Source organism: Pyrus communis, chromosome 2, assembly GCF_963583255.1.
Source record: "Pyrus communis chromosome 2, drPyrComm1.1, whole genome shotgun sequence".
NCBI classification, from domain to species: Eukaryota; Viridiplantae; Streptophyta; class Magnoliopsida; order Rosales; family Rosaceae; genus Pyrus; species Pyrus communis.
This window is the reverse complement of record NC_084804.1, coordinates 10,012,271-10,024,605: the sequence shown is the minus strand read 5'-3', so window position 1 is coordinate 10,024,605 and position 12,335 is coordinate 10,012,271. Positions and strand designations below refer to the sequence as shown.

Here is a 12,335-nt window from a genome sequence, read left to right as displayed (position 1 = left end):
TTTCACTTTCAATTTCTAATCTTCTATTTCAGCTGCGGACTTTTGAAATTTTGGGCAGTCATAAGAAACCGAAGAAAATTGACCTTCCTTCCTATATCTGTCATCACTTAGGTAACTTAATAGACTTTTAACGATTGTATTTTTTTTTTTTTTAATGCATCGATATTTTTATACTAAAGAGATAAACCACACAACGGACAGTTTAATTTGGTATTGAATTCGCCATCCATGAGATTTGAACATAAGATATTTCACTTTCAAGTAAAGAAGAATACCACCAGATCGTAATATTGAGTAACTTTTCAATGATTATATTAAAATGAAATAAAATAATAACTAAATATATGAAATTAAAATATTTTAAAATGTTGTATATAAGGCTATAATTTTAGGAACAATAAAATATTTACCCAAAATTGAATAATTTCAAGATTTTGATGTCGAAAGCAGTGACATAATCAAATCCAATTATCGACTAAAACAAGGAAGAAAAATAGAATATCTCCATTCAGCAAGTCCGTTGACGACTGCCCCTTTAGTTTTTCCATTCAACTTTTGTCTATAAATACACAAACCCCAGCCGCTACCTCCTCCACCAACCACAGCTTCATATCTAAGCTAACCTTCTGCAACCCTTTTGCAAATTTGTATCGAACAGTTCAGATTTCAACCTTCAATGGCGAATGAGGTGGTTTTGTTGGATTTCTGGCCCAGCCCATTCGGGATGAGGCTGAGGATCGCTCTGGCTGAGAAGGGCATCGAGTATGAGTATAAAGATGAGGACTTGAGGAACAAGAGCCCACTGTTGCTGCAGATGAACCCGGTTCACAAGAAGATCCCGGTTCTCATTCACAATGGAAAGCCCGTCTGTGAGTCCCTCGTTGCGCTTCAGTACATTGATGAGGTTTGGAATGACAAGGCTCCGCTCTTGCCCTCCGACTCGTACCTCAGAGCCCAGGCCAGGTTCTGGGCTGACTTCGTTGACAAGAAGGTAATTTTAATTCATTAATTTACTTATTTGTAGGATTATTTTTGTTTTGAAACAATTGAACAATGTTGTTTTAGAATTTTGAGATTATAAGTGTTTAGGGTGTAATGATTTTACTACTTAGGATTTGCATTAGAAGGAAAATTAAATGGAAACTGGATCTCTGTTTATGTTTTCGGGGTTAATATTATGTTCGCTTTTAAAACATAGTTGATTAAGATTTCATGTCACGGTTCCGGGTTTAAGGTTTGTGATGTATATTTAGAAAGATATAAGCAGAAGATCTGAACTTGCTCAATACAATGTATATTAACTTTCCTGAATTTTTGGGATGTGAAATGCAGATATATGATATTGGGAGGAAGCTGTGGACAACCAAAGGAGAAGAACACGATGCAGCAAGCAAAGAATTTCTCGACTGCATCGGCGTGTTAGAAGGAGAGCTCGAAGACAAGCCCTTCTTTGGGGGGGAGACCCTCGGATTCGTGGACGTGGCGCTTATTCCATTCTATAGCTGGTTTCTTGTGTATGAAAAATTTGGCAACTTCAGTGTTGAGGCAGAGCACCCAAAGTTTATTGCCTGGGTTAAGAGGTGCATGGAGAAGGAGAGTGTGTCCAAGTCGCTTCCCGAGCAGGAGAAGGTCTACGATTTTGTCGCACTTATGAGGAAAAAGTTTGGAATTGAGTAGATTTTGCTAGCTCATTTGGTTTTTTTCTGTATTTCAAGATTCAACCTGTTTTGGGTTGTTGCATTAGAATAAAAGGGCAGTTGACCAAGCCTTGTACTGTACGAGCACTTTATTGTGTCTCTGGTCATATGCTTATTTTGCTTCTCTAGTCAAATTATTATACTGTCGTCAACTTCTTATATTAAGGAATCTAAATCTACTTCATCAAGTTTCCTATTTTGTAACCACTCCGTATCGAACGGTTCTTGGTTGTCACTAGTTGCATTTAATCATGACTTTATCTCTTTTATCAAGTGACAAAGACTCATAGTTGTATGCAACCGATTACACGGTGAATTTTCTCCCATCCAACTTTGACTTAACTTTTTTCAGTCCTATGAGAGCATGTGCAGCAGACACAACAAAGGAACTTTTTTCAGTCCTATGAGAGCATGTGCAGCAGACACAACAAAGGATCTTACATGAACATCTCCACAGAAAAACAAACTGAAAAGGAAATGAACTAAAAGAACGCATCCTAACATTCATCTGAAGATTTTTTTAACATCTCATACACCATTTTAGGTCAGCAAGAGATTTCGACATGCTCTCCCTCTGCAAGCATCCATTTGCCCATGCAATGATCTTAGGGCACTCTGCTTCTATGCTCAAGTTTCCACAGCTCTCAAAAACATAAAACCTCTTCCGACTCCGCCATTGTTGTCTTGACGCAAAAACTTCTTGCAGATGAATTTGCTTCTTGCCAATATCTGACACCTGCGTTTCAGTCTCACTTATATTGGTCGATTCTTATTTCATAACCAGTATGAAATCAGCCAATAATATCTTCTACATATACATTTTTGTTCCTGTAATTTGTTTCATATTTCATATTCGTCCATACTGTGCCCACTTGGTCAACAACTGATTTGTTCATTCCTATATCAACCTACATCATGGGATCCCATGCACATAAGTTATGCTTGAATTGGACGTAGTCTTGGGCAATTAGCTACAATACACATGTTTTGACATTTGGTTGCACTATTGGTTACACTTTCTAAAATTGCTCTTTCAATCAATTTTGCATGTTAAAAATTCGTAGTGCTCTTCATTAATCAGAAAGGAGGCAAAAATACAACGATGCTCTAATGACACCGCCGTTTCGATATTGAACCATCACTCAGACTAGAACACCACAATTACACTTCAATGATTTTAAAAACAACCAAAACCTCATTTTCAAAGAACTCCATTTAACAAACAGGGGCTTACATTTCAATTTGATTTAAACCAAAATTCTTAGGATTTTGAACCACTAGTGCAACAATAACAATCTGACGACCCACAACAACACTCCAATGATACTCCCCATTTTTTATTTGAACTAGCACAACTACAACAACAATTTCATGACACCACAACGACACTCCAACGATACTCCCCTGTTTATGATTTTGAACCAACACAGCCACAACAACAATATGATGATGCCACAACGACACACCCCACATTTTTTTATTTCGAACCACCTCAGCCACAACACTTTGTTCAAGGAACCCTCTCCTTCTTCATTCCCTAACTACATCAACCAAATTTCAAATACAAAAAATCAAATAATTGGGCTAAAGCAATATGAGAGAGAGAGAGAGAGAGAGAGAGAGAGAGAGAGAGAGAAGAATGGATAAGGGAGGTGGAGCAATAAGAAGCTTACCTCCTTTGATTAGTCAAGATAGCGCAATCAAAGGATGAATTTGCGAGTGTTGGTGGTTTTTTTATTTTTTTATTTTTTTATTTTTTTTTATCAATGAAGGACATGACCAATAAAAAGATCAATGAAGGGCAATGTGGACTTTTCATAGGAAAAATTGATCAAAAGAATAATTTTTTAAGAGTGGTGTTATGCTCACCCAATGTCTTATCTCCCCACCTATCTTATATTTACACCCACCATAAAAAATGAAAAAATATATATAAACTCTATTCCCACCCACCATTATTTCCAAAATAACCCTTGCTTTAAAAAATAATTATAATTACTCTATAATCTTCTGAGGTCATAATTAGATCTATCTTCTAACAAAACCACTAAACTAAAACCTAGTGACAGTAACTCATAAATAAATATTACTATAAAAGCGACCAAGAGTGATAATAAAACTTATGCGAAATACATATTTATAGTCCAGGTCAGATATGCTTCATGTCAAGGTTCCTTACCGAACTTGACCCAAATCAGGACAATAGCACAAAGGTAAATAACTCAAAATCAGGGGTAAGTTATTGTAGCTTATGAATGGTACCTCATGTCAAGGTTCCTTACCGAACTTGACCCAAATCAGGACAATAGCACAAAGGTAAATAACTCAAAATCAGGGGTAAGTTATTGTAGCTTATGAATGGTACCACATTTCTCCTTAGCTTTAGACTATAGTAATAACTCAAAAGAATTAAAGTATCGAGGTGGGTCCTGACACAAAGACTCTACCTGCTTGTTCAAGTTCGTCAACCAAAAACTGATATCTTTTCCAGCAATAAAATAGAATCATTATAAAACAATAGATTTAAATGCTATCGTCCGACTATAAGAACACGCATTATATTATATGTTACAATTCAACATAAATTAACAAAGAAAGATAGGAAATGCAGGTTTGATGTCGAGCGCAGTGACATAATCACCATCCAATTGGAAGACTGTCGAATATCTCCTTTGATTTTATGTCTATAAATACGCAATCTGCTAGTCTGTTTCTACCACCACTACTCACAATCGCAGCTTTTTGTAACCTTAGAAACTTTGTTCAAATCTGATCAACCCTCAATGGCGGATGAGGTGGTGTTGTTGGATTTCTGGCCAAGCCCATTTGGGATGAGGCTGATGATTGCTCTGGCTGAGAAGGGCATCGAGTATGAGTACAAAGATGAGGACTTGTGGAACAAGAGCCCACTGTTGCTGCAGATGAACCCGGTTCACAAGAAGATCCCGGTTCTCATTCACAAGGGAAAACCGGTCTGCGAGTCCCTCATTGCGCTTCAGTACATTGATGAGGTTTGGAATGAAAAGGCTCCACTCTTGCCCTCTGACTCTTACCTCACAGCCCAGGCCAGGTTCTGGGCTGACTTTGTCGACAAGAAGGTGATTTTTACTCATTAATTTACTTACTTATTTGTGTTAGGATAAAAGATTAGGATTGTTTTACATTGCCAGGTGTCACAATTGTATTGGGTACTCTAGAAGTCAGTTATGTGTCATTGTATTTATAAGGATGTATGATGTAATAGTTGGATATAATGAGAATACAGTTTCTCTCTCTGCATTCTCTCTCTTCGAATGCTTTCTTGAGTTCTTCATAATTTCTTCTTCATAGTTTGTTCTTAGCGTTATCATGGTATCTTCGCCTGCCATGGTTAACACCTGTGATTCACGATTCCTGTGCTTCCGCTCGTCGTCGTCGTAGTCGTAGTGGTCGTGGTTGTTCCGGTGACCGACATCGGATCCTTGCTGGTTGTTCGCAATTTCAGAGAAGTGTTAATTTCTCAAACCCTAAGTCGGTGGCATTTCTTCTTGTCGGTTGTTCGTTCTGCTATTGGAGACTGTTGATCTGTTCGTCGATCTGTGCACCTACTACCGTGCCGTGATTCGTGTAGTCGTCAACGGTTGATTTGTTCGTCGGTCTTTGCAGCTACCGTCGTGATCATCTTGAGGTGTTTTCTTTCGATTTCTCAGTATTGATATTTGCAAGATTTTGTCTATCACAATTATTGCTTCGTGGTACTTCTTGCTGTGTGATTCTTGAGGTGTTTCTCTGTTGATTTCTTGATCTATTGATTACTGTTCGTTCATTATGGTTACGGCTGCACAATTAGCCCTCACTCAATCTCCAATTTCGTCGCTTATACCTAGTGTTGGAAACACGGTGACTGTGAAATTGGATGATTCCAATTATGTTACTTGGAATTTCCAGATTTGTTTGTTACTAGAAGGGAATGGAATTATGGGATTTATTGATGGAACCATTCCTTGTCCTCAGAAATATACTGCGTTGGAGTCTGATGATGAGTCGATTGTAAATGATTCTCCACCGACTGATGCCTATCAAGTTTGGCATATTCATGATAAAGCTCTTATGACCTTGATAACTGCCACACTATCTACTGCTGCTTTATCTTGTGTTATTGGATGTCAAAGTTCCAATACTATGTGGAATCATTTGAAAGAATGATTTGCTCATATGACTCGCACTAGTATTGTTCAAATGAAGATTGATCTGCAGAACATTAAGAAAGGGTCAGAATCGATTGATGCTTACTTGCAGAGGATTAAAGAATGTAGGGATCAGTTAGCTATTGCTGGTGTTGTGATTTCTGATGAAGATATTGTGATTGTGGCTTTAAGGGGCTTACCTACAGAATACAATACCATTAAGTCCGTGATTCGGGGCAGAGAAAGTTTGGTCTCTTTGAAGGAACTTCGGTCTCAGTTGAAGGCCGAAGAGTCTACTTTGGAAGACGGTCTTAAACAACCACATTTAATGGCAGCTATGTTTGCTAATGCTTCCAACACAACTTATGAAACTGGTGGATCTTCCAATTCTCGTCCATATACTGGAAACTTTGATCTGGGTTCTCATACTGGTCCATATACTGGTGGTTCTTCTTTTTCACCAATGGCTCAGTTTCAACAATTGCCATTTCCATCTCCCAATGGTCCTGTTGCTTTTGTTTCTCAGACTGGTTCTGGAACTTACAACAATTTCAGGGGGACTAACTATCGGAACAAGGGTAAAGGGAAAAGGTTCAACACTGGTTTTCAACAACCTTCTGGGTTCAACACTGGTTTTCAACAACCTTCTGGACATCACAACTTTGCTCAACCCTCTCTTCCGTCACAGTCTCAGTTTCAGAATTCTGGATCTCCAATGGCTTCGGGACACTCTTTTCAACCACTACTGATTTGTCAAATATGTGATAAAAAGGGCCATGTAGCTTTGAACTGCTTTCAGAATGGCTGCCAAATCTGCCACAGAAAAGGACACACAGCTGCCACTTGCTTTGACAGGAACAATACTGGATCTACGCCTATGCCTACTTTCTCCTCATCTCCTCTGATGTTTCCGCAACAGTCATATCCTCAGACTTCTTCACAGTTGCAGCCCCATCCTCACTCTTCACCTTCATTTTCCTCTCAAGTGCAGCATCCTACTATGATGTCTTCATCACAGTATCCTAATGGAATGATGTCTCCTCCCAATAATTCGCAGGCTGCTTTTACTGCACGCACTAATTTCTCACCATCAGCCCCCACACATGAGTATTGGTTGCTGGATTCGGGAGCAACTAATCATATGACATCCGATTTGTCAAATCTGCAAGCTGCTACTCCATATGCTTCATCAGAAACTGTGACTGGTGCTAATGGTGAAGGTTTACAAATTTCTCATATTGGTCAAGCTAGCTTATCCACTCCTTCTCATACACTTGAGTTAAAATCTGTGTTACATGTTCCACAATTGTCACAGCACTTACTGTCTATGTATCAATTATGCAAAGACAACAATTGTAGGTGTATTGTTGATGAGTTTTCTGTGTGTATACAGGACAAGGTCACCAACAAGGTTCTCTATCAAGGACTGAGTAACCAAGCTGTCTATCCTCTTCCACTTCTCAAACCACCAAAGACTAATCCTGCAGCTTTTCTTGGACAGAAAATAAATGATTCTCCTTGGCATTGTCGATTGGGTCATCCCACCAATTCTGTTTTACAAGTAGCTCTTAGTAAGTCAGCTATTACTTCCTCTTGTAATTCCCCATCTCAAACTTGTACTGCTTGTCTCCAAGGCAAGTTCACCAAGTTGCCTTTTCCTGTAATGGCTTCCAAATCTTTTGTTCCACTTGAGGTCATTCACACAGATGTATGGGGTCCATCTCCTACCAAGTCTATAGAAGGGTATAGCTATTATGTGTCGTTTATTGACGAATGTACACGATATACATGGATTTTTCCCATGAATAATAAAGCTGCTGTCTTTGAGCTCTTTGTTCAGTTTCATGCCTATATTCAAAATTATTTTTCTGCAACTATCAAAGTTTTGCAAAGTGATGGGGGAGGGGAATATGTTAGTACTCGATTTCAAAACTTTCTCACCACCAAAGGCATTGTCCATCAAAAATCTTGTCCATACACCCCTGAGCAAAATGGTTTAGCCGAAAGGAAAAATAGGCATCTTGTTGAAACTGCTGTTACATTACTTCAACAAGCCTCTCTTCCATCTAAGTTTTGGTTTCATGCATGTGCCACAAGTACATATCTTGTTAATAGACTACCTACTTCCGTGTTGAAGATGCAGTCTCCATTTGAAGTGTTGTATAAATCCCCACCTACACTTGATCACTTGAGGGTTTTTGGTTGTGCTTGTTACCCTTCCTTAAAACCTTATAGAACCAATAAACTTGATCCTAAGACTACTTTGTGTATATTTTTGGGGTATGCTGCTCAATATAAGGGGTATATTTGTTATGCTATAAGAGATAATAAACTAATTGTCTCTAGGCATGTTTTGTTTGATGAATCTGTCTTCCCTAGTACATATGGTCTGTCTTCTTCATCCTTCAGTCCTACTGTCTCTTCTGCATCCATTCCAGGTTCCATAGCTCCTCCTACTACTTTTAATCATCCTCCATTTATTCCAATACCATTTCCACACATATCATCTTCTCACCCATCAATTACTCAGTCCGATTTTCAGCAACTTGGTGATCTTGGTCCTACTGGAGGCAATTCTGCTTCACGGTCTGCATCTTCCTTGTTGCTGTCCGAGTCTCATCCTGATGTACCAAGTTCTCAAGTTCCAGATTTGCAACATGTTTCTGTTGTCAGTTCTAATACTCATCCTATGCAAACAAGGTCCAAGTCAGGGATTTTCAGAAAGAAAGTTTTTTCTGCTGTTGTTCACGAAGATGTCAAGGAACCTCAGTCTTTTAGTATTGCTGCTCGATCATCTCAGTGGAGACAAGCAATGACAGAAGAGATGGATGCTCTTATTAAACAGAAAACTTGGACTCTTGTTCCTCTCCCATCTCATAAGAACTTGGTGGGTTGCAAATGGATATATAAAGTCAAAAGAAATCCTGATGGATCTGTGGCTCGGTATAAGGCTCGTTTAGTGGCCAAGGGGTTCTCTCAAGAAGCCGGCCTTGATTACTATGAAACGTTCAGCCCCGTGGTTAAGCCTACTACTGTTAGGTTAATGCTATCATTGGCTGCAACAAAGGGCTGGAAACTTAAGCAGTTAGATGTTAAAAATGCGTTTCTGCATGGTTTTCTAGATGAAGAAGTGTATATGTCTCAACCACAAGGGTTTATTGACAAGGATCATCCAGATTTTGTTTGCAAATTAGAAAGGTCTTTGTATGGCCTCAAACAAGCCCCTCGTGCTTGGAATGCACGGTTCTCGAGTTTCCTTCTCAGTTTGGGCTTCACATCCTCTTATGCCGATCCTTCCTTATATGTAAAACGTGATGGTCCTTCCCTTGTTGTGTTGTTGTTATATGTTGACGATATTATACTCAGTGGTGATGATGATGTCCATGTTCAGTCTGTGATCAGTCAATTAACCAGGGAGTTCGATATGAAGGACTTAGGGGTCCTCCACTACTTTCTTGGGCTGCAAATTGAGTATCAACCTCAGGGATTGTTAGTTCATCAGTCCAAATATATCAGGGACTTGCTGCATAAGGTACATATGTTTGACAGTAAGCCCTGTACCACTCCCTGTCATCCAAATCAAAAGCTCTTAAATCATGGTAGTCCTCCATTCCATGATCCCGGTCTTTATAGAAGTATCGTCGGGGCATTACAGTATTTGACTTTCACCCGCCCTGATATAGCATATTCTGTCAATCAGGTATGTCAGTTTATGCATTCTCCTCTTGATAGTCACTTTGTTGCTGTCAAACGCATACTGCGGTATCTCAAAGGTTCTCTGCATCTTGGTTTGTGTTTCCAACCTGGTAATTTGGATATAAGAGCTTACACTGATGCGGATTGGGCTGGGGATCCCAATGATCGACGGTCGACCACTGGGTTTGTTGTGTTTTTAGGTGATAATCCAATTTCCTGGAGTTCCAAGAAACAGCATACAGTTAGTCGTTCTTCAACTGAGGCAGAATATCGCGCAATGGCAACTACCACTGCTGAAGTTGTGTGGATTCAGCAGTTACTCCAGGATCTATCTTTCTCTCCTTCAACAACTCCTTTACTTCATTGTGACAATATATCCGCCATGGCTTTAGCAACCAATCCCATTCTCCATTCTAAAGCTAAACACATAGAAATAGACTGTCATTTTGTGAGGGAAAGAGTGCAGCAAGGCACCATTATGTTGCAGTTTGTTAATTCATCCGATCAGTTTGCTGATATTCTTACAAAGGGTCTCTGTTTTCCATTGTTTAGTTCACATTGTCACAATCTTATGCTAGCCGATGCCCAGCATAAAATTGAGGGGGAATGTTAGGATAAAAGATTAGGATTGTTTTACATTGCCAGGTGTCACAATTGTATTGGGTACTCTAGAAGTCAGTTATGTGTCATTGTATTTATAAGGATGTATGATGTAATAGTTGGATATAATGAGAATACAGTTTCTCTCTCTGCATTCTCTCTCTTCGAATGCTTTCTTGAGTTCTTCATAATTTCTTCTTCATAGTTTGTTCTTAGCGTTATCAATTTGTAGTATTTTTGTTTTGTTTTGAATATGTTTGGTTTGAAACAATTGAACAATGTTGTTTGAGAATTATAAGATTGTAATGATTTTACTACTTAGGGTTTGTATAAGAAGGAAAATTAAACGGCAACTGAATCTCTGTTTATGTTTTCGGGGTTAATAGTATGTTCACTTTTTAAATATAGTTGATTAAGATTTCATGTTACGGTTTCTGGTCTAAGGTTTAGGGATTGTGAATTTGTGATGTATATATTAGAAAGATATAAGCAGAGGATCTGAACTTGCTCAACATAATTATTAATTTTCCTGGAATTTTGGGCTGGTGAAATGCAGATATATGAGATTGGGAGGAAGCTTTGGACAACCAAAGGAGAAGAACAGGATGCAGCAAAAAAAGAATTTCTCGACTGCATTGGCGTGTTAGAAAGAGAGCTTGGAGACAAGCCTTTCTTTGGAGGGGATGCCCTCGGATTCGTGGACGTGACGCTTATTCCATACTACAGCTGGTTTCTTGTGTATGAGAAATTTGGCAACTTTAGTGTTGAGGCAGAGCACCCAGAATTTATTGCCTGGGTTAAGAGGTGCATGGAGAAGGAGAGCGTGTCCAAGTCGCTTCCCGAGCAGGAAAAGGTCTACGATTTCGCCATGCTTATAAGGAAAAAGCTTGGAATTGAGTAGATTTTGGTGGAAGCCTGCAAGAAGCTATTGATGATCAGTGTCATTCCAACTTGTTTGGTCGTGTGGTTGTTCTGTCTTTCAAGATTCAATCTGTTTTGGGTTGTTGAATTAGAATAAAAGGGCACTTGACCAAGCCTTGTACTGTATGAGGCACTCTATTGTGCCTCTGGTCGTATGTTTATTTTGCTTCTGTAGTCAACTTATCACACTTGTCAACTTGCTATGTACGGGATCTAAATCTACTTGATCAAATTTCTTATTTTGTAACCACTTCATATCCTACGATGGATTATGGGTTGTCACCAGTTGTGTTTAATTATGAGTCTCTCTCTCTCTTATTAGGTGACAAATACCAAAATTTGTTGGCCAATTCTTGTTTCATAACCGTATAGAATCAGCCAGTAATATAATTTGATTCATAAATCATTTTCGTCAATATAGTGCACACCCGATCAACAAGTGACTTGTGCGTACCTATATGAACCTACTTTATGAGATCCCCAAGCACATAAGTTTAAGTTATGCATTAATTTGAAATAATCTTGGGCAATTAGCCACAATAGACATGTTTCAATATTTGGTTGCACTTTTGATTACACTTTCTAAAAATTGCTCTTTTGATCAATTTTGCCTGTGAAAAGTTCATAGTGCCATTCATTAATCAAAAGGGGTGCAACAATATAGGCACCCAACTTCCAACGACACCTCTTTCATTTTTGATGTTTAACTACCACTTAGACAACACCACAACGATGCCACAACTACACTCCAATAATTTAAAAAAACAAGCAAAAACTCATTTTCAAAGTACCTCATTTAACCAAAAAGGACTTACATTTCAATTTGATTTAAACCAAAAGCCTCAGGATTTTGAACAACCACTGCAGCAACAATAATCTAACACGCTACAAACTTCAATGATACTCCCCATTTTATGATTTTGAACCCAGAACAACCATAACAACAATCTAATAACACCACAACGATGCTCATTCTTTTATGATTTTGAACCAGCACAATCACAACAACAATCTAATGACGTCCAAATGATACTAGGGATTGGCAACGGTTATGGCGGGCGAGTAACCGCAGTTATTTACCCATAACCGTTTAATCTTTTACCCACATAACCGTTTACCCATTGGGTATTTACATAAACGGGTATACTCATACCTATAACCGTTTATAAAAGGTTAACCATGCCCATAACCACATACCCATTTACCCATAACACGTACCCGTTTACTTTTTTTTTACTCGTCTACCTATTTTTTT

General features: G+C 38.7%; 2 protein-coding genes across 2 annotated transcripts; both read left to right on the top strand.

Annotated features, from left to right (window-relative positions):
• The first annotated feature begins 567 nt into the window (after nucleotides 1-567).
• Nucleotides 568-1,893, top strand: LOC137726085 (probable glutathione S-transferase). Its single transcript, XM_068464953.1, has 2 exons — nucleotides 568-991; nucleotides 1,333-1,893. Exons 1-2 carry the CDS (start codon nucleotides 677-679, stop codon nucleotides 1,675-1,677), a joined length of 660 nt encoding a protein of 219 aa, XP_068321054.1. The 5' UTR covers nucleotides 568-676; the 3' UTR covers nucleotides 1,678-1,893.
• Nucleotides 1,894-4,465: 2,572 nt separating this feature from the next.
• On the top strand, nucleotides 4,466-11,261 carry LOC137726610 (probable glutathione S-transferase). Its single transcript, XM_068465546.1, has 2 exons — nucleotides 4,466-4,795; nucleotides 10,716-11,261. Exons 1-2 carry the CDS (start codon nucleotides 4,481-4,483, stop codon nucleotides 11,058-11,060), a joined length of 660 nt encoding a protein of 219 aa, XP_068321647.1. The 5' UTR covers nucleotides 4,466-4,480; the 3' UTR covers nucleotides 11,061-11,261.
• The last annotated feature ends 1,074 nt before the right edge of the window (nucleotides 11,262-12,335 follow it).